Source organism: Microcaecilia unicolor, chromosome 4 (assembly GCF_901765095.1).
Source record: "Microcaecilia unicolor chromosome 4, aMicUni1.1, whole genome shotgun sequence".
Taxonomy (NCBI): domain Eukaryota; kingdom Metazoa; phylum Chordata; class Amphibia; order Gymnophiona; family Siphonopidae; genus Microcaecilia; species Microcaecilia unicolor.
Window position 1 is genome coordinate 61,579,490 of NC_044034.1, and position 24,539 is coordinate 61,604,028.

Consider the following 24,539-nt stretch of genomic DNA (forward strand, 5'->3'; position numbering starts at 1 on the left):
AGACTACCTTTTTATAATTTTTTTAATTAAAATCTAGGCAATAGAAAACTTGGATGCAGAAATGAAGCAGAAAGAAGATATACTTAACAGTGCTTTGCAGAGAGAGTTCTCCCGTCTTATAAGTGCCTTGCACTTAAGGTAATTGCTTTTTTTCATTTTTAACATGTAGATTAGGGAATACCAACCTCTTTTGAAGCAAGGCTCCCTTGTCAATCTTCAAAACCTTTTGTGGACACCCACATGTTTTTCAAACTTGTATATATTCTTACATGACATATTTCCAAAGTATTTGTGTAACAGAAAAGTTATATCTACAGCAAAACCCTTCAGGTCAGGGTGGTCAGTTGAGGAAGGGGAAGGAAACTACTGGGGTCATTGTGGGGGTTGACTGGTGGGCAGGAAGGGGCATCAAGATTACTGTTCGGGGTGGGGGGGAGTGAAAATGAGACCGCTGAATTGGGTTTTTAGAGACACACAAGAGAGAGGGGTTGAGGGTGGGTGGTATGCTGGTGACATGGAGGGGGAAGTATCTCATTTTCATTTCACTTTATTCACTAACAAGCTGCTTGTATAAATCAGTTTAGTTTCAACAGTTTTTATTGATGATTCAAGATTATATAACTTAGGCGTTAAATGTGACATTTTAAAATAAGACAACATGCTTATATATATATATATATGTATATATATGTATATGTCAAGAACTGTATCATCAATATTTTATCATTTTCTCCCTCCCTCCCCTCCCATCATTTCACCATGACCAAAAGACTTACATTTGTATTGTTAAATGAGTAGAAACAGAAAATCCTATTAACGATATGACTTGACTAACATAGCTTTTAAATTCTACAAGCCATTGGTTAAACAGCTTAGCCTTCTTATGTGATTAAACCAGGAACGTGTTTCATCAATGTCCTGTATGATTTTCTCCTCCTCCCTCCCTCAAATCAGTATCACCAGAACCTACATGGATGTATATTTTGTAAAATGGTCATTTCCTAGAATATTAATTTCAACTAGAATCTAATATTATGTAGTATTTATATTGCATCTGATTCATATAAATATCTAGCCCAAACATGCAACTCTGGGAACCAAGAACTGAATTTCCTAACCAGTTTCCATCGTAACCTATCCCACCATCTAGAGCTCCCTCCCTCCCCCTTCCTGCTGCCTAACCCCCCCCCCCCCCCCACCCAAAAGAAGAAAAGAGAAGAAGAGAAAAAAAACCCAAAAAACTCTTCCATCTAATCCGCTCCCTCTCCCCGCCCTCGCATACCATTTAATACTAAACTACGCGCCCGAACAAAGATTGTATGTAAGGTCGCCAGTTGTATCATCTGCCAGCAGGTGGAGGTAGAGAACTCTAGTAGTTGTGCCTCATAAGCTGCTGTGCTTAGCAACCAAGCCAAGGCAGTATTATCTCTCTCCAGCAGGCAGGGTAGCAGCTCCTGTTTGCGGTGGTGACTTCTGTGTGGCCTCCTGTCCTGCTTGCAGGTTCAGTTAAGTTTGGGGTTGAGAATATCCTGTGCCTCAGGTGTAAACCTAGTGGTCTAGGTCCGTCCCTTCTCCCCCATTGCCACTTCCATATCATCAAGCTGATCAATCCATAGACTGGTGGGTTGTGTCCATCTACCAGCAGGTGGAGATAGAGAGCAAACTTTTGCCTCCCTATATGTGGTCATGTGCTGCCGGAAACTCCTCAGTATGTTCTCTATCTCAGCAGGTGGTGGTCACACACAGCAGCAGCTCTGGCTAGGCCTCCAAGCCTAATTTTTAGGTTTTGTTGAGTGCCTGGGGTTGAGGGCTCTTTTGAGCAAGTGCAAACCTGGTGGTGCCAGGTCCCTCCTTTTCTCCCCCCTCCCGCTGGCTCCGTTAAAAAAAAAAAAAAAAAATTTTGAACGGCCTTAAAGGCGTTTATTTCGACGTTTATTTAAGCGTCTATTGCAGCTACTCACTGAGACACCAGGTCGTTACAACTCGGAGCGGACAGCAGGTAATTTTACCTTTTTATAGCGGGCGGGGGTTCCCCGATTCTTCTCCTCGTGGCACATGGCGTCGGAGGGCGAGGGCGCAAAGGGTCGCTCCCCGGGTCGCTCGAGCGCTTCTAGAGGGAATGCGGGGGTCTTCAAGCCGGATTCGCCCTTGGTGGGTGACATTTTCGCGACCGATGCATGTCCCGGTCCTTCCTCCGGCGTGGCGGTTTTTCCCGCCATAAACGCCCATCCCCCGCTCCTCGCCTCCGCCATCTTGGCCGGCCACGCGGCTCGGACGGCTTCTTCTTGGGCCGCCCTTGAGGTTGGAGACATTAATGCCATGAACGCCCTTAATTTGGGCGACGGCACAGAAGCGGCTAAAGTTAAGAGCCGTTCTTCCCGCGCGGCTCCTTCGCGGAGTTTCGCGCCGGACGCCATTTTGGATGCGCAGCATGTCTCTCCCCCGCTGTTGCGAGCGCCGGTTGAGAGCGCGCCTAGGGCTGTTGCCCAGGCTGCGGAGGTGCACAGTCTGGGGGGTTTCTCCCCCGAGTTTGTTTTGCTGCTGCATCGGGCCTTCCTCATGCACAACGCTGCCCCCGCTCCCTCCTCTGGTAAAGAGGTTGAGGTTCCCAGAGGTAAACGCCCTCGGGTTGATTCCCAGGCCTTGGAGGAATTTGTCTCCTCCGATGTAGATGAGGGCAGCGTGTCTGAGGTCTCCCAACGGTCCTTTGCGGATTCCTTGGAGGAGACGGATCCCCGCTCGGATGGAGCGGATGACCCCTCTGCAGCGCGGCTTTTTCGCCCGGAGGATTTGCCAAACCTGTTGTTACAGGCCATGGACACTTTGAAGATATCCTCTCCGGAGGACGTCTCTCCCTCAGCCCCTGTTGGCTCTGCCATTATGCTGGGGACGAAGCGCCCGCCTAGAACCTTCCACGTGCATGATGCCATGCACACCTTAATTTCGGCTCAATGGGATGTCCCAGAAGCGAGCCTTAAAGTGGCTAGGGCTATGTCTCGCCTCTATCCTTTGGCTGTGAGTGAACGTGAGGCCTATCTGTGGCCTACCGTGGATTCTTTAATCACTGCGGTGACTAAGAAAACGGCATTGCCGGTGGAAGGTGGCACGGCCCTAAAGGACGCCCAAGACAGGAGATTGGAGGCGGCCTTAAGGTCGTCCTTTGAGGCGGCTGCTTTAAGTTTGCAGGCCTCAGTTTGCGGCTCCTATGTGGCCAGGGCGTGCCTGACTATGGTGCAGCGGGCTTCCCCCTCGGATCATTTCTTGAGGAATGATTGGCCAGCCCTGGAATCGGGCTTAGCCTATTTGGCAGACTTGCTGTATGATGTCTTGAGAGCCTCAGCTAAAGGCATGGCTCAGACTGTCTCTGCGCGGCGGTGGCTTTGGCTGAAACATTGGTCTGCTGACCACGCCTCAAAATCCCGCCTGGCTAGATTGCCTTTTAAAGGCAAGCTGCTCTTTGGGGTCGAGCTGGACAAAATCGTGACTGATCTCGGCACGTCTAAGGGCAAGAAGTTACCGGAGGTCAGGGCTCGGGCTAGTGCTCGTCCCGGTACCTCCAGAGGACGGTTTCAGGAAGCCCGTCGGTACCGCCCGGGCAGGTCGGGTGCTTCTGCCCCCTCTTCCTTTAAGAGGAATTTCTCCCCCAAGCAGCATTCCTTTCGCAGAGACCGCCGCCCCGGAGGTGCTCCCTCCGGTCCTCCCCCAGGGTCTCGTACCCAATGACGGGGTATTGGTCCACGCCCCAGTGCAGATTGGAGGACGGCTGTCCTCGTTTCTGGGCGAGTGGACCACAATAACTTCAGACGCTTGGGTGCTGGAAGTCATCAGAGACGGCTACAAGCTAGAGTTCTGCCGACCCTTAAGAGACGGGTTTGTACTCTCTCCCTGCAAGTCTCCGGTCAAAGCTGTGGCAGTGCAGCAGACTTTGGACAATCTGATCCGCCTGGGTGCGGTCGTTCCGGTGCCAGAAAGTCAGCTTGGCAAGGGGCGTTACTCCATTTACTTTGTGGTACCAAAGAAAGGAGGTTCTGTCCGGCCTATCCTCGACCTCAAAGGGGTCAATCGGGCCTTGAAAGTGCGGCACTTTCGCATGGAGACTCTCCGCTCTGTTATAGCGGCAGTGAAGGCAGGGGAGTACCTGGCATCCTTGGACATCAAGGAAGCGTACCTGCATATTCCCATCTGGCCTCCTCATCAACGCTTTCTGCGTTTTGCAGTCCTGGGCCGACACTTTCAGTTCAGAGCCCTCCCGTTCGGGTTGGCTACTGCTCCGCGGACCTTTTCCAAGGTAATGGGGGTCATAGCGGCCTTCCTGCTAAAGGAAGGAGTACAAGTCCATCCTTATCTGGACGACTGGTTGATCCGAGCCCCCTCTTATGCAGAGTGCGGCAAAGCTGTGGACCGGGTAGTTGCTCTTTTGAGCTCCCTGGGATGGATCATCAACTGGGAGAAGAGCCAGCTGCGCCCGACTCAGTCCCTGGAGTATCTGGGAGTTCGATTCGACACCCAAGTGGGCAGAGTGTTCCTGCCAGACAATCTGATTGTCAAGCTTCAGGCTCAGGTGGACCAGTTCCTAGTAGCCTCTCCTCTTCGGGCTTGGGACTATGTGCAGCTGTTGGGCTCTATGACGGCCACGATGGAAGTAGTGCCCTGGGCCAGGGCTCATATGAGACCACTACAACACTCTCTGCTGCAGCGCTGGACTCCGATGTCGGAGGATTATGCGGTGCGTCTTCCCTTGGATCCAGCAGTGCGCAAGGCGCTGAGCTGGTGGATGCAGACAGACAAGTTGTCTGCGGGAATGCCTCTGGTGTCCCCAGAGTGGATTGTCGTCACGACGGACGCCTCGTTATCAGGCTGGGGAGCCCACTGCTTGGGAAGGACAGCGCAGGGGCTCTGGTCTCCTGCAGAGGCAAAGTGGTCTATCAACCTCCTGGAACTCAGAGCCATTCGGTTGGCGCTTTTGGAGTTCATCCCGGTACTGGTGTTGAAGCCTGTACGGGTCCTGTCGGACAATGCCACGGCTGTGGCCTATGTCAACCGCCAGGGAGGTACCAAGAGCGCCCCTCTAGCCAAGGAAGCTATGAGTCTATGCCAGTGGGCGGAAGCGAACCTGGAACAGCTGTCAGCGGCCCACATTGCCGGAGTCATGAATGTCAAGGCGGACTTTCTCAGTCGCCATACCTTGGAGCCCGGAGAGTGGCAGCTATCTGCTCAGGCGTTCTTGGACATCACGAAGCGCTGGGGCCAGCCGAGCCTAGATCTGATGGCGTCATCGGCCAATTGCCAAGTGCCGCGCTTCTTCAGCAGAGGACGGGACCCTCGATCCCTGGGAGTAGATGCTCTTCTCCAACAATGGCCGACACAAGAGCTTCTCTATGTGTTCCCGCCCTGGCCCATGTTGGGCAGGGTACTAGACCGGGTGGCAAAGCATCCCGGCAGGATAATCCTGGTGGGTCCGGATTGGCCCAGGCGTCCCTGGTATGCGGACTTGATCAGGCTTTCAGTCGACGATCCTCTGCGGTTGCCAGTGGAGCAGGGCCTGTTACATCAGGGTCCCGTGGTGATGGAGGATCCCTCCCCCTTTGGTCTTACGGCCTGGCTATTGAGCGGCAGCGTCTGAGGAAGAAGGGCTTCTCAGACAAGGTCATCGCCACTATGCTGAGAGCGAGGAAACGCTCTACTTCTACTGCTTACGCCAGGGTTTGGCGTATCTTTGCAGCGTGGTGTGAAGCAGGCTCTCTTTCTCCTTTCACTGCTCCAATTTCTTCAGTGTTGGCGTTCCTGCAAGAAGGTCTGGACAAAGGCCTGTCGCTCAGTTCCCTTACGGTCCAGGTAGCGGCTCTGGCTTGCTTCAGGGGCCGCCTGAAGGGTGCTTCCCTGGCTTCGCAGCCAGATGTGGTGCGCTTTCTCAAGGGGGTTAATCACCTGCGCCCTCCTCTGCACTCAGTGGTGCCTGCGTGGAATCTCAACCTGGTGCTAAGAGCATTGCAGAAGCCGCCGTTTGAACCCTTGTCAAGGGCATCTCTGAAAGACCTGACGTTGAAAGCAGTCTTTTTGGTGGCTATCACTTCAGCCAGAAGAGTTTCCGAGCTCCAGGCGCTCTCATGTCGAGAGCCTTTTCTACAGTTCACTGAGGCAGGAGTGACTATTCGCACAGTGCCTTCCTTCCTGCCCAAGATTGTTTCTCGCTTCCATGTGAATCAGCAGCTATGTCTCCCTTCCTTTCGTAGGGAGGACTACCCAGAGGAGTACTCTGCTCTTAAATATCTGGATGTGAGACGAGTCATCATCAGATACTTGGAAGTGACCAATGATTTCCGGAAATCGGATCATCTGTTTGTCCTGTTTGCAGGTCCTCGTAAGGGTCTGCAGGCTGCTAAGCCTACAGTGGCAAGATGGGTCAAGGAAGCCATTGCAGCGGCTTATGTGGCCGCAGGGAAGGTGCCGCCTATCCAGCTGAAGGCTCACTCCACGAGAGCTCAGGCGACCTCGATGGCAGAGGCCGGATCCGTCTCCTTGGAAGAGATATGCAAGGCGGCAACTTGGGCTTCGGCTCATACATTCTCCAAGCATTACCGTTTGACTGTGGCTGCACGGGCAGAGGCCCGGTTTGGAGCTTCAGTGTTGAGGTCAGGGATTTCTATGTCCCGCCCTGGGTGAGTACTGCTTCGGTACATCCCACCAGTCTATGGATTGATCAGCTTGATGATATGGAAGGTAAAATTATGTATAATCATACCTGATAATTTTCTTTCCATTAATCATAGCTGATCAATCCATAGCCCCTCCCAGATATCTGTACTGTTTTTATTCTGGTTGCATTTCAGGTTCAAGTTTAGTCTTCAGTTACTTCAGAAAGACTTCGTGTTCAAGTTTTTTCACTTGGATTCTTCAAGAGTTAAGACGAGTTTGTGTTACAGTGAGCTGCTGCATTCCTCTCCCCTCCGTTTTACGGGGCTGGATTGAGACTTAAAATTCTGCCGGCACTCCCTCCCGCGTCATGCGGCTGTAGGGCAGTTTTGTACCCCTCCCGCTTCGGCGGTGTTAGGGTCAGTCAGCTCCTCCCGCGGTTGCGGTTGCAGGATAAGCCAGATCCCCCCGCATCGGCGGGTGTGGTGTCCCTCCCCCGCTCCGCGGGGATGAGCTGGACGGATTCCCCTCCCCCACTTGTGTGGGGATGAGCTGGGTTAATTCCCCTCCCCCGTTTCGGCGGTGGTGAGCTGGGCAGAGTGTCCCTTCGTGGGTGTAATTCTCTAAGTGCTGAGTCCTGCGGATGGAGCTTTGATATCGACATACTGAGGAGTTTCCGGCAGCACATGACCACATATAGGGAGGCAAAAGTTTGCTCTCTATCTCCACCTGCTGGTAGATGGACACAACCCACCAGTCTATGGATTGATCAGCTATGATTAATGGAAAGAAAATTATCAGGTATGATTATACATAATTTTACCTTTCTACCTCTTTATCTCACTTCCCTTCTCTTTTTCTCCTGTCTGTCTTAAAAAAAAAAGGCAGCCACTGCTTTTCTTTTTGAGAGTGCTTGTGCTGTTATGTAGTGCTACACCTCTATTTATATTCCACCTATACAGTTCAAGGACAGATCACAAAAGTCAGATAGGCTAGATCAGTTCTCTAAGAGCAGCAGAAACACAGAACTTAAATAACTTACTTGATACGTCTGTCACGCTTTAAATGATCTGTTTGATAGACCTGTCATATTGATTTGGAAGGCCTTTAGATGCTTTCTGAAGTAAAGATAGTGAGCAGAAGATCTCAGATATGTTGGAAGTTGATTCCAAAAGTTGACTAGCTGGTACTGAATAGAGTGAGTTGTTTAACTGATTTTAAGTTCTTAAACATTGGAAATTTAAGTTAAAACATCTTATGAATATCATGTCTAGAAGAGGGGCCACATAACAAAGATGTTTAAATTTAGTATATAGTTTGGAATTTCCCCATTGAGAATTTTATTTTATTACAAGCAAAAAAAATGCCTATTTCACTAAAAAAATGAAACGGGCGCTAGCAAGGCTATCCCTCCATGTCCAGCGATTCTCCCCTCCCATCCATATCCAGCGATTTGCTTCTGCCCTTCCCTCCCATTCCATCCCATCCCATCCATGTCCAGCGATTCCAGCAATTCTTCTATGCCCTGCCCTCCCATCCCATCCAATCCATGTCCCGCGATTCTCTCCTCCCCTCCATGGCCAGTGACTCTGTCCTTCCTGCCGGCCTGCCTTTAAGCCGTTCGTCTTACCTGATGTTGCAGCGGCAGCATGCAGGCTGGGCTTGCATCACCTACAGCCTTCCCTTGCCTTCCCTCTGTGTCCCGCCGTCCTCTGACATTCTGTCTTTATGCGAGGGAAGGGAAAGCTGGAGGCGAGCTGATGTCAGCATGCTGTTACGAAGCCAGCCAGCAATCCAGAGAAGCAGAGGTACAAATTATTATATAAGATTATTTCAGTCATAATACACAAGTATCTTGGGTTACATGAAACTTAGGGAAAATACATCTGAATTTTAACTACAGCTACATAATCTTAAAACAACCGATTAAACAGATATTACATTACTAGTCACCCTCTTCAGGTCTAGAAAGGTTCTAAGCTAGGTACACCAGTAAAAAAGTTGCACCCAAAGTCTTTATTTCTCTCATATCCAGGATGCACTTTTGTCTGTCTCAAATGGATTTAGTAACATCTGGAAATGTTCACAATGTTCACAATTTCTGATCACAAAACTTTTGTTGTTTCAAGATCGCATTTAAAGTCTTGCTTGAATACAAGTGATACCATTAATGTTGCTCTATCGGTAACATCTGATAATGAATCTTGCAAAATCAGAGATCTCTTAAATCATTAAACTTCGCTTCTTCCTGAACCTGCTCAAGATCTTCAGGAGACCTTCCTAATTTCTTCTAAGTAGGCAAAAAATATATCTTATTAATAGGAGGAATAAGCTGAGGAGAAATCTTTAAATTTTCAATAAGATATTTTTAAATAGTTCCAATGGAAGGACTCTAACAGGCCTTGGGAAGTTTTAAGATCCTCAAATTCAAACTTCTGTTGTAATTTTCAATTTGTTGAATTTTCTGATGAATAACCAAATTCTTTCATAGTAGCTGTTACATTATCTTTAAGCTTAGAAATATCAGTTTGAGATTTTTGTACTTCATGAAATCTTGCTTTAATTTATCCACAGACTTAGAAAGCTGCTGCTTGTAGAGACCAAGTTCAGTTTTTTGAGTTGATCTTGTGATTCAGGAGCTCAGCCTCTCAATTGCCTGCCAGAAGGTATCCAGTGTAACCATGGCGGGAGGGTTCAGTTTTCCTTTCAGAGCTCTAGCAAGAGAACTGCCATCATGACTGGCCCTCCAGGCTGAGCTACTTCCGCAAGCGTGGGACCCATCTTCTCTTCCTGAAAGACGGGACATGGTTGTGCTTCAGCATCCAGAGGTGAAAGTATTATATCATGCTCCTGGGACGCTGATGCTTGTCAGCAATTGTTGCGATTGCTGACAAGGCTCCTCCCTCAGTACCCAAAGCAGAGCTCACTCAGGCTCGATTCTGTGGACGCTGGAGTGCGAAGTTTGCTGTATTGGGGAAGACGTCAAGGCTGGCGATGGTAAAGCTCTGATGGTCCCCTTTCTCTTGGTATGAGGCATAATAAAGAGAAACTTTCCGCAGTCCAAACAGTATGATCTCTCAGCATGTGGGCGCCATCTTGACCATTTCCCCTTTTTTCTAAAAATTCTCAATTTTCTCATTATTGGGAAAGAATGCTTAATAATTGATTGGGTATGAAACTGCATAGTCAATAGGCGATCTACTTCCACTCCTAGAATTTTTGAATGAATATCCAAAGAAAACTGATCACCCTCCTAAACTAGGGTCTTGGCGTACCTTGAATCTGAACATAGTCTTACTCTTGTTTAGTTTAAGTCTGTGAAATGTGACCCATTGTTTGTTTGTTTTTTTGGTTTGCTTTTGTGTGTCCTTTTATGTTGTATACTATTTGCTTTTGTGTATTCTTTTATGTTGTATTTTGAAAACCTTAATAAAAATATGATAAATAACAATAACACCTAAAGAGTGGAGGAGTGGCCTAGTGGTTAGGGTCGTGGACTTTGGTCCTGAGTAACTGAGGAACTGAGTTCGATTCCCACTTCAGGCACAGGCAGCTCCTTGTGATTCTGGGCAAGTCACTTAACCCTCTATTGCCCCATGTAAGCCGAATTGAGCCTGCCATGAGTGGGGAAAGCGTGGGGTACAAATGTAAAAAAAAAAAAAAAAAAGACTGTAATAGTAAGTTGAAAAGTGAAGGAGAAAGAGGGGAGCCCTGGGCAACACCACTTAAAGGACTCCATCTTAAGACCTATCTTTCCTGATAGTGTAACAGTGGCTTGTCAAAAAACCTTTGAACCAAGATAAGACCGAACCCTGAATACCAAAATAATTCAGGATGTGGTTCATCAGTTCAAAATCCACCAAATCAACGTAGATCGAATTGAATAACAGTTGCACATTGTCCTTTGCAAAGTAATTCCTTAGCTTATGCTATCAATGTTGATGCAACAGTTTCGGAACTGTGTTTTTTTTTTTTTCCTGAAACCTGCTTGTGAGGAGTTCAGAATGTCAAAATTTTGGCAATAAGTCAATTGCTCAGAAACATAACCCTCCATGATCTTAACAGGTAGAGGAGGGGAAGCGATAGAACAGTAGTTACTCACATCAGCTGCACTGAGTTTTGGATCCTATAATATAGGGGTGAGAACAATTTTGCATCCAGAAGAAGGAAACGTGAAATTTCCAAGAAATTAAGTGAAAATTGATCCATTGGGTAATAGCCATAATTAAAGTTGAGGAAGCTGACTTGATATGTAGGAAGATTGTGGGACTTCAGTACCTTGGAAGTCACTAGACTGGCAGTGAGTATATTTATTCTGTGTCTGGGCCTATTAAGTCTTGTGTGCGCTGAGGGGGGGTAAGCTGTCGGCTACCAGCTCCTACACACTTTGCTTTACTTCTGCGGACACACCGCTTTTGCCTGTTTTAGCCGTTAGTACTCGGTCTCCAGAGTTCAATAAGGCCCTTCGCCAATGGCTCATGTGTTCTGAGGCTTAGGCAGCTGTTTTGTCAGCAGGTTTCTTGCTCGCTACCGTGTCTCGGGATGTTGGTTTTGTGGGGGTAGAAGTCTCTGCCCTGCTGTTTTCGCTTAGATTCTGTTTTTATTACATCGGCCTTTTTATTAAAGTCAGGTCAAGCTGCTTCTCCTTCCCCTCACGTTGCTTTTGAGGAGCAGCATCTTAAACAAAAACTTTGTTACGCAGGGTTTGGAGAACATTCCTCCTCAGGACTCTGAGGAAGTTTTATCTGTATGTTTTTACTGTCTTAGTTCTGCTGATGGCCCTGATGTGGACATTTCAGAGGCAGACGAGGGTGGTGATTTTACTGTAGCTAGGCTGTTTTTGAGAGTGATCACAAAATCTATGGAGGCTTGAAATATTTCTTCCCCTGCTTCTCAGTCCTCTTATCCTGCGCCATCTATTATGTCAGGTACTAAGAGATCTCCTGTATCTTTCCATATTCATGAGGCTATGCAGGAGCTTATTGGAGCTCATGGGAGACCCTTGATTCTAACCTCCGGGTAGCTTGAAGTATGTCCAAATTATATCCCCTTGATCAGCTTGCTCTGCCTAAGGTTGATGCCCTTATTATGGCGGTTACTAAAAAATTTCCAATGTTTAAGAACTTAAAATTAGTTAACCACTTATTTCTTCTTCTTTTGTAGCCAGGGCTTGATTATCAAGGATTCAACAATTGTCCATGTTGGACTCACCTCCATACTTTCTCAGTACCCTAGAGGTGGGGTTGTCCTATGTGACAGATACTGTTTGATGATCTCTGAACGTCAGCTAAAGGTATACCTTTGGCCGTTTCGGTGCGATGCTGGCTGTGGTTGAGGCCACTGATGTGGTATCCAAATCTCATCTTTCGAAGTTGCCCTTTTAGAGAAGATTGTTAAAGACCTGGGAGATTCCAAGGTCCATCAGCTATCTGAGGACAAGCCTAAGTCTCATCTTCAGGCAGATGTCTTGTTTTTGAAAAACAGAGGTATAGACCATGCTAGTGCTTCTTCTCAAAAACTTCGCTTTTCTCAGACTCTGTCTTCCTTTCGAGGAGGCAGAAGCCCTTTTCCGCTTCCTCAAGAACCTCTCTTCACAGCCCTCGCAATGACGGGGTTGAGGCTAACTCCTTGTGTGTAGATATAGTTTGACGTCTTTCCCGCTTTCACAAGGAGTGGACTACAATTACTGCAGACCAATGGGTCCTCGATATAATTTTCTATGACTGCAACCTAGAATTTTCAAAACCACTTGCAGATCTTTTCATGCTGTCCCCTTGTGGCAGCTTTGTAAAGAGTCTGGCAGTGCTAACTACCTTAGCCTTTTTAAGGCGACTGGGGGCCATTCAGCCTGTTCCTATGACAGAGAGGGGGCACAGGTTGATATTCCATCTATTTTGTCATCCCAAAGGAAGACTCTCTGCCCGATTCTGGATCTGAGGGGTGAACAAGTTTCTCAGGGTGCTGCACTTTCACATAGAGACTCTTCGTTCTGTCATAGTCTCGGTCCAGCCAGATGAGTTTCTCACCTCATTGGACCTCAAGGAGGCTTATTTTCATATCCCAATTTGGCTTCCTCACAGTAAATTTCTCCAGTTTGCAATCCTGGGAGATCATTTTCAATTCAGTGCCATACCTTTTGGCCTTGCCACTGTACCTCGCACATTTTCAAAAGTTATGGTGGTGGTGGCGGCAGCCTTCCTTTGCCAGCAAGGGATCCAGGTACATCCTTACCTGGATGATTGACTAATGTGGGCACCTTCTTTTCAAGAGAGCCTTCATAGTACACACAGTCATGTCTCTTCTTTCTGCACTGGGTTTAATGGTGAGTTACAGCAAGAGTAATCTTACCCCCACCCAGACCCTGGAGTTTCTGGGAGTGTGCTTCAATACCCAGGTGGGGAAGGTTTTCCTGCCTCAGCATCATCAGCTCAAACAGCAGATGCTCAGGCTTCTCTCTTTCCTGCCCACGAGCGTGAGATAATGCTTAGGTTCGTGTTTCTGTGGCAGCAACTTTGGATGTTCTGCCATGGGTGAAGTTCAACATGTAGCTCCTACAATCATCCCAGTTGATCCGTTGGTCTTCAGTCTCAGAGACATAAGACTAGCTGGTGCCGTGGATGCCTCAAGCCAAGACAGTCTGACCTGGTTGCTTCTCCCTGCGCACACTTAAGCAGGGTAGCCCTTACAGACTGCCAATTGGTGTGTGTTCACTTCCAATGCCAGCTTCTTCGGATGGGTAGCCCATTATCTCTACTCTGCTTATGGCAGCTGGTCGAGAATGGAGGCATCCTGGTCCATCAACAGATTAGAACTTCGAGCTGTCCGGAAAGCTGTTCTAGCGTTTGTGCTTCTTCGCAGGAAGCCATTGACCTGAACATGTATAGCATGGAGCAAAGGAGAGAGAGGGTGATGTGATGTAGACATTTAAATATGTGAAAGGCATTAATTTACAAACAAACCTTTTCCAGAGAAGGGAAGGTGGTAGTACTAGAGGACATGAATTGAGGTTGGGGAATGGGGGTGGGGAGGAATCAAATAATGTCGGGAAGTACTTTTTCACAGAGAGAGTGGTAGATATCTGGATGTCTGGTGGTGGAGATGAAAATAGTAACTGTGGGATAAACACAAAGGAATCCTGTATATAAGGTACAGAACCAAACAAGCTTGGTGGTGATTAGATGACAACATCAGTAATTGGGAAGCAAAGCCAGTGCTGGGCAGACTTCTACGGTCTGTGCCCTGATCTTGGCTGGACAGACTCTGAGTAGCTGGAGAACAAGGCCAGTGCCGGGCAGACTTTTATGGTCTGCCCTGAAAATGGCAAGGACAAATCAAGTTCGAGTATACATATGTAGTATGGGTACCTTATACTATGAGTTTACCTTGTTGGGCAGACTGAGTGGGCATATGGGTCTTTTTCTGCTGTTCTCTGCTATGTTACAGCGTACTGATAGAACTAGAAAATGAAGTTGCAGAACTACTATTAGTATTATGTAGTTTATCTTTAAAATTGAGTGGTACCGGAAGATTGGAGGGTGACTAATGTAACGCCACTTAAAAATATATATATGTTCCAGAGGTGGCCTGGGAAACTATAGACAGCATGTCAGTGTTGGGGAAAATGGTAGAGACTATTATAAAGAACAAAATTACTGAGTATGCTACATAGGCATAGATTAATGGAACAAAGCTAACATGGATTTAGTCAGGGGAAATCTTGCCTCACTAATTGAAGGGGTGAATAACCATGTGGATAAAGGTGAGCCGGTCTGTATTGTGTATCTGGATTTTCAGAAGGCATTTGATGAAGTACCTCATGAATGACTTCTGAGGAAATTAGAAAATCATGGGATAAGAGGGAGTGCCCTATTTTATGGATTAAGAATTGGTTAAGATAGCAAGATGGCCACTCTCTCCATATGATTGGGAAGAAGCGCAAAGGGAAACCCAAGGACTTTCCCTCTTGAGTCCCAGGTTGTTTCCCCATTTTGGCAAGTTACCATCGCTGAAGCGTTTCCCCCGACAAACACTGAATCCTCCTGCTGAGCCGTTTTGAGGCAGCGGCCATGGGTGACTCTCTTATATCTTTTGAGTCTGGACCAGCACCAAGCTCCACTCCCCCCTGGTGCACTGTCTCATTCCATAAGAGAGCTGCAGTACTCTCCGTTGCAAGTCGGTATTGAGGCTGGGGAGGGAGGCTCTCAAATGCTGTGCTTGGGTCGTCTTCTCAGGGAGGAGTCGAGAAGAACCATCGGAAAATGGAATATTTTACTGCAATAACAACATTGCCAAGTTTGCCAAATTCTTAGGAGAAAGAAGTAATTCTTCAGCAGTTAAAGGTACCTGCTCTGTTGGTGAAGCCTGAGCAAGTTTCACAATTCATTATAGGAAGGTTTATATTTGCATATGGCTGCAATGTCTCTTACAGATGCTGTGGTATCTTTTAGTTCAACTAGTTTGAAAACTGATAGAGACATGGAAGTTTTACAAACTCAATTGCAGAAGGTCTCAATTGAGTTTGCTGAGCCCCAGAAAGTTCAGTCTGCTCTGTTTATAGATAAACTTATTACCTCAAGGTGGATTGAGAACCTAGAAAATTCTTTGAGATTTTTGAATCTGCATTTCCTCAATTTTCCTAAATATTCTGTTTTTCCGCTTTACAGTTATTTTGAAGAGATTTTAATAATTCCTAAAGAGGCTATTCCACCAGTTTCTAGGTTACATTGTATTCCTTTAAACGTAAAGCCACTAGATGTTGAAAGTTCCTCTGGATCTGACTAGGCTTTTGAAATTCAAGATATATTCCATGTCAGTCTTTGACAGAATTTGTGGAGAAATCTGATTCTGAAACTGTCTCGTGCAACTCTTGTTGTGACTTTCTGTAATTCCAAAATAGACTTGCAATATATCCTAAGGACTTGGTAATAACAGGACTTGTAGTTTTCAGCCTTATTGCTGCTGTGTAATATATCCTATTACATATGCTCTTAGCAGCAGTATAAGGCTGAAAACCACAAGTCCTGTTATTACCAATCAGGGACAGGCAATCGCCACAGACTAGCTAACACCTGAACTACAGGAAGAAATATTTCTGCTTCTCTCACCCTGGGTCCATAGATTTCAGACTTCTGGTGATGAATCAGATTCCTCCTTTTAGATTGCAGCAGAGTACATGCGAGTCCATCCCAGTCCAGAAAAATCCAAGGTCTTTGCCCTGTACACTGATTACACAATCTTTGGGGAAAACCACAGAGCTGCGGCTGAACTTGACCTTGTCAGCTCTCAGCACAAGGAATCAGTTCACTGGTGTTCAGGCCAAAAGTAAGTCTTTCTAGCTCCTTTTGAGAGAGATGTATACACCAGGCAAATCTTCCTCTTCCTCCTCTTTCTTGTTCTCCTTCTCTCTCTCCTTCATCCTTGGCCCTGCTGTTGGTCAGGTGACCCATGAACCAATCACCAACAGTGTATCTCTGTCCAGCAGGTAACCCAAGGTTATGGGTTATGACAAAGAGGGCTTGTGTACGTCCAGCTAGGATAACTTATCAGTCGTGAGCCTGATTGTAGCAAGCTTCCCTCCATTGTTCACAGTTGTTACTGAAGACCCTTCCTGAGAAGTTCACTCCTGCACATGCTCCCAGGAGACCAGATGGACAGCCAGTGCAAGTAGACGTATGTCCTTGATGAAGTCAGCAGCATAGCTGTGCCAACAAGTAATTTTCCTTTATAGAAAGCTGGTTTCTGATGTATTCAGACCACAGGCCATAGAATCCATATTAGTTGGTTCAGGCTTGGACAGGCCTTGGGGACCACAGGTCATAGAATCCATATTAGTTGGTTCAGGCTTGGACTGGCCTCAGGCCATAGAATCCATATTAGTTGGTTCAGGCTTGGACAGGCCTCAGACCAGCAAAGGTGAGAGAGCAGGAAAATACCCCTACAGCACCCCCTACAGCACTTTATGGGTCAAAAATGTTGATTTTTGTTTTCCTGGTTTAACAGACTACATGGTGCAGGAAGAAATTGTTTTTTTTACGCCCTCAGGTGGTTTCACGTGGGGCCAAGTTTCTATTGTGTTTTCCTTGCAATTGCTGTGTAACTTGTTCTTCAAAAAAAAGTACTTTTTGACCCTGAGCAGTTAGTTTTTCTTGACAGCAAGGAGGTTGGAACCATCTCCTGCCTTGAATGGAGATGCTCATACAAGTGCTTAGCAATTGTTATTTGCTAATTCAGTAGGCTGTTTTATTTTTTTTTTCCTTTAATTGACCTATGTGTCAGGGTTTTCTCTTTTTATTTCCTTATTCATGGATCTCATTCTCATCGTTTTGTGATCTGATGAACACTGTAAGTTCTTGTGAAATTGGAGAAATGGATATTAACTATTTTTTCTTTTCCTTTTGTATATTGCCAAGATGACTTGCTTCTCAAGTGTTTATGCTTAATTATCTAAAATGTCAATAAAATAAAAAAGAATGGGCTAAAAGAGAGAAAACAGAATAGGGTTAAAAGTTCAGTATTCTCAATGGAGAGGGGTAAATAGTGGGATTCCCCAGCAGTCTGTGCTGGGACCACTGCTTTTTAGTATTTATAGATGATTTAGAAATGGGAATAATGAGAGAAGTGATTGAATAACTGCGTGTCAGCAAATTTAAAGTTCTTCATAACATTGTAAAAAATTGCAAGAGGATCAGTTCTTCACTTGAATCTAGCAGTAGCATTTTGTGCTACTTGATCTCTAAAGTTCGTCAATATTGTTCCATCTTTGATTAAACTACATTGGTTACTAATAAAATGGAGAGGTCAATTTAAAATATTGCTAGTATTCAAAACATTACATGACACCTGTTGGCATGGCAAGTATGTTGAAAATTCATACTCCTCTGCTTAATTTACGGTCCCCAAATGAGGGGTTGTTGGATGTACTGGTTTTTTTTTTTAAATGCAGATAAGATTAGATAAATTATTGGGAAACAATGTTTATGGTTTCTGGACCAGCTCTTTGTAATTCTTTGTCATTTGCAATTCACTCAGTTCCTAGCTTGACATTGCAAAAACATCTTAAACATCTTTTTCAAGTAGCCTTTTCATGCAGATATGGAGATGGTGAATAATTTACAGCACACTTTTTTTTTTGTATTGTCTGAGTGTGTGAGTTATAGTGCTATGTATAACTTTGTGAGCCGCCTAGATTAGTAGATTGGTATATAAGAATGTTTAAATAAAAATAAATTTAATGAGATTAAGTACAAAGTGATGCAGTATGAAAGAGAAACCCAACTATAGCTGCATAATGCAAGGTTGCACATTTAGGAGTCGCTGCTCAGGAAAAGAATCTAGGTGTCATTGAGACGGTGAAACCCTCCACTCAGTATGTAGCAGCGGCTAAAAAACCAAATAGAATGTTAGCTATTATTAGGAAAGGAGTGGAGAATAAAACTGAGAATATTATAATGCCATGGTTGCGACTGTTTCTCCATTATTGTGTGCAATTCTAGTCACTTCATCTCAAAGGTACAGGGAAAGGCTTTAAATTGCTAGGGTGCTTAGCTTAAGGGAAGATAACAATAGAGATCAAATACTGAGTGGAATAGTAGTCGTGGATCGTTTTACTCTTTACAAAAATACAGGGACTAGGGTGTATGCAATGATGCTATTACATATTAATTTAGGACAAATTGGAGAAAATATTTCTTCACTCAACAGACAAATTCTTGAATTGTTTTTTGCCTGAAATATGGTAAAGGGACAGTTGGTTTGGACAATTTCCTAAAAAAAAAAAAAAAAAGTACATAAGCCATTATTAAGGTGGAAAATCCACTGCTTATTTCTAGGATGAGCAGAATAAAATCTGTTTTGCTTGCCAGGTACTTGTGACCTAAATTGGCCACTGTTGGAAATGGGATACCTAGATTTGATGGACGTTCGGTCTGTCCCAGTATGGCAATGCTTATGTTTTATGTTCTTATTTGATTGTATGACTGGGTTGCTTCTCAATGCTGAAGTTATCTGCAAACTGGATCTATACTGAGGTTGTGAATCGCCCACTTGTATGCCTGACTTAATTTTGCTTGTTGATGCAGAAAGCAAGTTGCTCACATGTAATGGTTATTTTCTATAAATGGCAGGATTAATCGCACAATCCCTTTCATCTCTCTGAGAGTAATACACTAGTTCTGAGCTCGGAGAACTGTCCCAGTGACATCTGTCACCCACTTTGTGTGCCTGATTAATCTTGATAGGAAGAGGATCCATGATAGGTAGCCTTTTTTGTTCCTTGTGTGAATGTTCTATACCTTTGTTGGCATGAAGTGCACATTTTTTTGATCAGCTTTCAATAAGTGAAATGAAACCTAACCTGCTGTATATTAAAACCATATTTGATTTGTTCTTATGCATTTATACCCCTTTTTCAAAATAGGAAAGTGACATTGCAGGCAGAAATAACTGAGAAAATCAAGCAACAGAGAGATTATCTTAGAAGAGAGCTAAAGATTATTCAAGAGAAGAAGTCTTTTTTGAGTGGAAGTATAAAATATGCTCAAGAATGTAAACAGGCAGCTTCGAAGACAACATGCATGGATCAGGTAGTAAAGAATTTAGTATGCAGTGTGGCTGATTAAGGCCAAAAATTGTTGCCTTTTCTATTCTCAGAAACTACTTTTCCATTGTGTCACTTTTGATTTGCTGTGAAGTCTTACCTTCATCTTTCATTTTTGCATTCTGTTCATCTGATCAAGATCTAATGTCATGATTCTCAAACATAGGAAAATGATTAAAATATTTAGTGTAATGTTATAGTCCCATTTTTTTTTCCAAACGTAGAGTCCAACCTGGCCAGATCAATTTTTGTATATAAAATTTATTTTCTGCCATACTGGTTTCTGTTTTTTAATTTGGCCTCCCTGATTTCTCCTGGTCAGATTGGTCTGCTTCCACTTCTTACAGTGCTTGACATGAGTACAGCCCCCCCCCCCCCCCCCCACCAGATTTTGTTGCTGTTACCATTACATTATATAGTACCATCTCAATTATCCGTCCTTTTCTAATCTGACATATCCTACAGACCCCCCCCCCCCCCCCAATGACGTTATCGTGCTGCTGTTATGAACACACGTAGCTTCTCTTCCTGTTTTTCGATTCATATGCCTCAAGGAAGCCATCTTTGAGCCATGCTTGAGCTGAGTGTGCTTCTCTGCATGTTACCCCCCCCCCCCCCCCCCCCCGCCCGTATTGCAGAAGTATCACTGTTGAGCAACGTGTTATTTTCAAGCTCTTACTTATCGAATCTCATAATTCTCTATTCCCCAACTTGTTTACTCCACTCTTAATGATTTCCGGCTTGTTCTCCCCAGGCCTAGAAATGCACAACTTGAATCCACCAGACACCATGCTTTCTATTTTGTGTCTCAGTTGTGAAATTCCCTTCCCTTCCCTATTCAATTTGAGCAATCTTTTAAAACAGTTAAACTTTTATTGAATACTTGGCTCTTTAAAAAGGCCTTTTCTTAGTTTGGAGTGACTGTTTCCCTGCTGCCCTTATGGTTTGTTCCTTTTCCGTTCCTTACCGTGGCTTGCCCTTTTCCCATGTTTACTCTTAGGTATGTGTGAGTAGAGTATGCTTTCCTGTCACAATTTGTAGTTCCTTTCTGATTCTTTTTATCTTAATTTTGTAAACTGCTGTGATCTACCAGTTAGATATGGCAGAATACAAACACAAATAAACCATAAGCCAAGTGTGGCATCCAGAAGGCACGCTGATTTAAGCAACACCTTTCTCATCACCTGGGTTTTATCTGAGTCAAAAGTTACCTTGCCTCCATGCTGCTGAGAGAGATCTAGAAATTAAGATTCTGTTAGAAAAAAATTTCAGAAAGCCGCCTTCCCACTTGATTTTCCCCACCGTATACAAGAACGCACAACCTACAGCACAAGAGGCCAAATAGACTCGGATACATTCTGGCAACAGATGTACAATAATGAATGGACAGTACAATGGACTCAACACACTATCTCTCAGACTGGGACATAAGATGTAAAACATACTAGACGAAATAGCACCCTTACAAACAAGAACCTCACATAGTCATAACTCTATACCATGGTACAACGAAGAATTGAAAAAACTAAAAAACACAAGCTGGGAAACTCGAATGAGCATGGAAAAAAAAAAAAGATACAGAAACATTCAATGCATGGAAACAAACCCAAGAAAATACAAATATGCAACGAGACAAGCCAAAGATTATACTTTCCTTGTCATCATCAGCAGATGAATCCATTAACCTGATGGGTTTGTGTCCACCTACCAGCAGGTGGAGATAAAGAACACTGAAAAACCATAGTGCTCTATGGACGGCTAGCTCCATCTGCCTTCATTATTTCTCTATCTCCCAGCAGGTGTGGACGTAGCTTGATCAGCTTCTGGAAAAAATTCTGCCTGGGGTGGCTCTTGTGCTTTTGCCAGTTGAAGCTGGGGTGTTGTGGCTGGTGGTGCCCACTTTGAAGGCATATAGGTTCGCCCTTTCCCTGCCTTACCCGTCCCCCTGCCTACCGGAGTACCTCTGTTGCTGCCTGCCTCCAACTTTCCTCACAGTGTTAAAAAAAAAAAAAAAAAAAAAAAGGAGTACGCATTAGTTCTGCGTAGCTATTCTGAGACTATTTTCCATGTGCAGCTTGACTAGAGCGCGGTTGACTCGGTCTTTTGAGGTGAGAGTGGTGCCCAGCTCCTCCGGGGAGGTCCCGCGGACGCCGTTCTGATCAGGGTAAGTTTTGGTGCAAAGCCACCATTTTACTTATATATTTCCGTCCGGTCGGACGATGGCTGCTGAAGCAGTTAAACAATGCTCTCGTTGTGGTAAACTTAGATCAGCAGCGGGGCTCTGTAAGACGTGCTCTTTAGATGCTAGAGCTGGTACGAGCATGGCGAGCGATGATTCTTCCTGCTCCAGGTAGCAGGCAGCGGGCGCCATTTTGGAAGCGCTGCAGGCCTTGACCCTCACGGTTGCGGAGGAGTCTGAGTGCAGGGGGACGCCTCGATTAGAGGCTACCAGAGGAGCTCCTGTTCCCGTTTCTCCTGATTCGGAGACGGAGGGTCAGGGTGAGTTTTTCTCCCCGGAGTTTGTGCTGTTAATGCATAAAGCTTTCATGCTGAAAAACAGCTCTGCCGCATGTGCCTGACACTGCGCTGCTACCTGGTTTCCCCCCGGGTGTTAATGGCCCAGGGCTGGCTGATTCCCCCGAGCATTGGAAGGATGCAAAACATAGACGGGTAAGTCCTCCGTCGGAGAGTGATGCACTTCCCTTTTCCCCCCAGTGGTCGGGCGGTGTGGATTCTGAGGGTTCTGGCGGGGCCTCATGGTCTGAAGAGCCAGAGGAAAGTGCCGGTTTGCCACTGGATCTGGATGATCCCAATGCGGTGAGGATTTTCCACCGCAATGAGCTGCCAGCGCTCATTTCTGATGCCTTGCAGGGCCTCTCAATCGATGATCCTGCCAAGGGTGAGGCCTCCTCTGGTAATCCGAGGATGGCGAGTACTAAGAAGTCTGCTCAAGCCTTTCCTGTGCATGACTCCATCCAAGAGCTTATTTCAGCTCAATGGTCTGAACCCGATGGGCCTTGAAAGTGGCCAGGGCTATGGGTCAGCTTTACCCTCTAAGTGAGGAGCACTTGGCCCCTTTGGGGATGCCTAAAGTGGACACTTTGGTCACAGCGGTGACTAAGAGGACCACCCTCCCTGTAGAGGGAGGGGTTGCCCTGAAAGACATTCAGGACCGGCGGCTTGAATCCGTGTTGAAATGGTCTTTTGAAATATCGGGCCTCGCCTTAAGGGCATCTATTTGCAGTTCCTATGCTGCCCGGGCCTGCCTTTGTTGGTTACAACAGGAAGTGGAGCAGCCCGTGGATGGTGCGGAGTCCCTCGCTGAGGTTGCACCGCGGATGGAGTTGGCCCTCTCACTTTTGGCTGACGCCCTCTATGATCTGGTCAGAGCCTCGGCTAAACGGATGTGTGTGGCGGTTGCAGCCCGCCGCCTTCTATGGCTACGGCACTGGGCGGCTGACATGGCTTCTAAGCACAGACTGGTGAAACTTCCCTTTCGGGGCCACCTGTTATTTGGAGAGGAGCTGGAGAAAATTGTTAAAGACCTGGGGGATCCTAAGCCCCAGCGGTTATCCGAGGATAGGCCGAGGCCTTCTTCCAAGGGTTCTGTGTGGCCCTCCTCTTCTAGACCTCGCTTCCGTGAAGCTCGCAGGTATCGCCTGGGGCGCTCTGCTGGGTTTTCTCAATGTGCCCGTTTTCAGCAGAGAAACTCCTTTCGCTCGGACAAGCGTTCCACAGCGGCCGGTTCAAGGCTTAGAGTTCAGGGGCGGCCCTCTCAATGACGGGGCGCCGGTCCATTCCTCGATTCCTGCAGTAGGAGGACGACTTTCCCTCTTTCTCGAAGAATGGACCAAGATTACCGCCGATCAGTGGATATTGGACCTGATCAGAGAGGGTTACCGATTGGAATTCAGCGCCCTGGTGAGACGTGTTTGTGGAGTCCCGATGCGGTACTGCTGTCAAACGGGCGGTGGTAGAGGAGACCTTACAAGTCTTGTTGCATTTCGGAGCGGTGATCCCTGTGCCTCCCGCCAAGCGTTGCTGCGGTCGCTACTTCCATTTACTTTGTGGTGCCTCGAAAGTTGGGTCTTTCCGACTGATCCTCGACTTAAGGTCAGTCAACGTGACATCAAGAGTGCGGCATTTTCGCATGGAAACCCTGTGCTCCGTCATTGTGGCGGTACAGCCAGGAGAGTTTCACGTCTCTGGAACTAAAAGAAGCTTACTTGCACATTCCTATTTGGCTCCCGCATCAACGGTATCTCCGGTTTGCGGTGTTGGGAAAATATTTCCAGTTCCGGACCTTGCCTTTTGGCCTCGCCACGGCTCCCCTGCACCTTTTCCAAGGTTATGGTGGTAGTAGCTGCCTTTCTCAGGCGAGAGGTTATCCGGGTTCACCCGTACCTTGACTGGCTCATTAGAGCGGATTCGGCAGACAGTCGTCTGGCCACAGCCAGAGTGGTCTCAGTACTGCAATCTTTAGGATGGTTGGTCAATATACCCAAAAGTCACCTGATCCCCCTCTCAGTCTCTCGAATATTTGGGGGTCTGGTTCGACACGGCGTCGGGGTTTGTCTTTCTACCTGACCAAAGGTGGTGCAAGCTTCAGCATCAGGTCCGTCTGCTCCTGTGGATGCCTCACCCGTGAGCTTGGGACTTTGTCCAGCTGCTGGGATCGATGACGGCCACTTTGGAGGTAGTGCCATGGGCGAGAGTACACGTGAGACCACTGCAGAATGCCCTGCTTCAACGTTGGTCTCCAATGTCCCAGGATTATCAATGCAGACTAACGTGGCTCACTGCGGCCCGGCTCAGTATGGAGTGGTGGCTCTCCGACAGCATGCTGCAGCAAGGAATGCCTCTGGCGCTTCCCTCTTGGTGCCTGGTGATAACCGATGCCAGCCTTTTCGACTGGGGAGCACATTGCCAGGGAAGCTATGCCCAGTGTCTGTGGGACACCTGTGGAATCGGGGTGGTCCATCAATCGCTTGGAACTGAGAGCGATATTCAGGCTCTTCTGGCCTTTCACAAGACTCTGAAGGGGCTGGCTGTCAGAGTGCTGTCGGACAACATGACAGTGGTGGCCTACATAAATTGACAGGGCGACACTCAGTGCAGGGCACTGGCCGCGGAGGCCTCTCAGATTTGCCACTTGGCCGAGCTACACCTGCAGCTTCTTTCTGCAGCGCATATAGCAGGTCAGAGCAACGTGCAAGCCGATTTTCTAAGCAGGCATCAAATCGACCCAGCGGAGTGGGAATTGGCAGACAAAGTGTTTCTTCAGATCTGTGCCAAATGGGGAACGCCTGTA

The 24,539-nt window shown here is 46.5% G+C and overlaps 1 protein-coding gene across 1 annotated transcript in view; it reads left to right on the top strand.

The window, feature by feature from the left end:
- RNF17 (ring finger protein 17) overlaps positions 1-24,539 on the top strand; it is a 785,154-nt gene that overhangs the window by 169,715 nt on the left and 590,900 nt on the right. Inside the window, 2 exon segments of the mRNA XM_030200280.1 lie at positions 38-138; positions 19,049-19,214. Of these exon segments, the coding sequence (XP_030056140.1) occupies positions 38-138; positions 19,049-19,214 (267 nt within the window).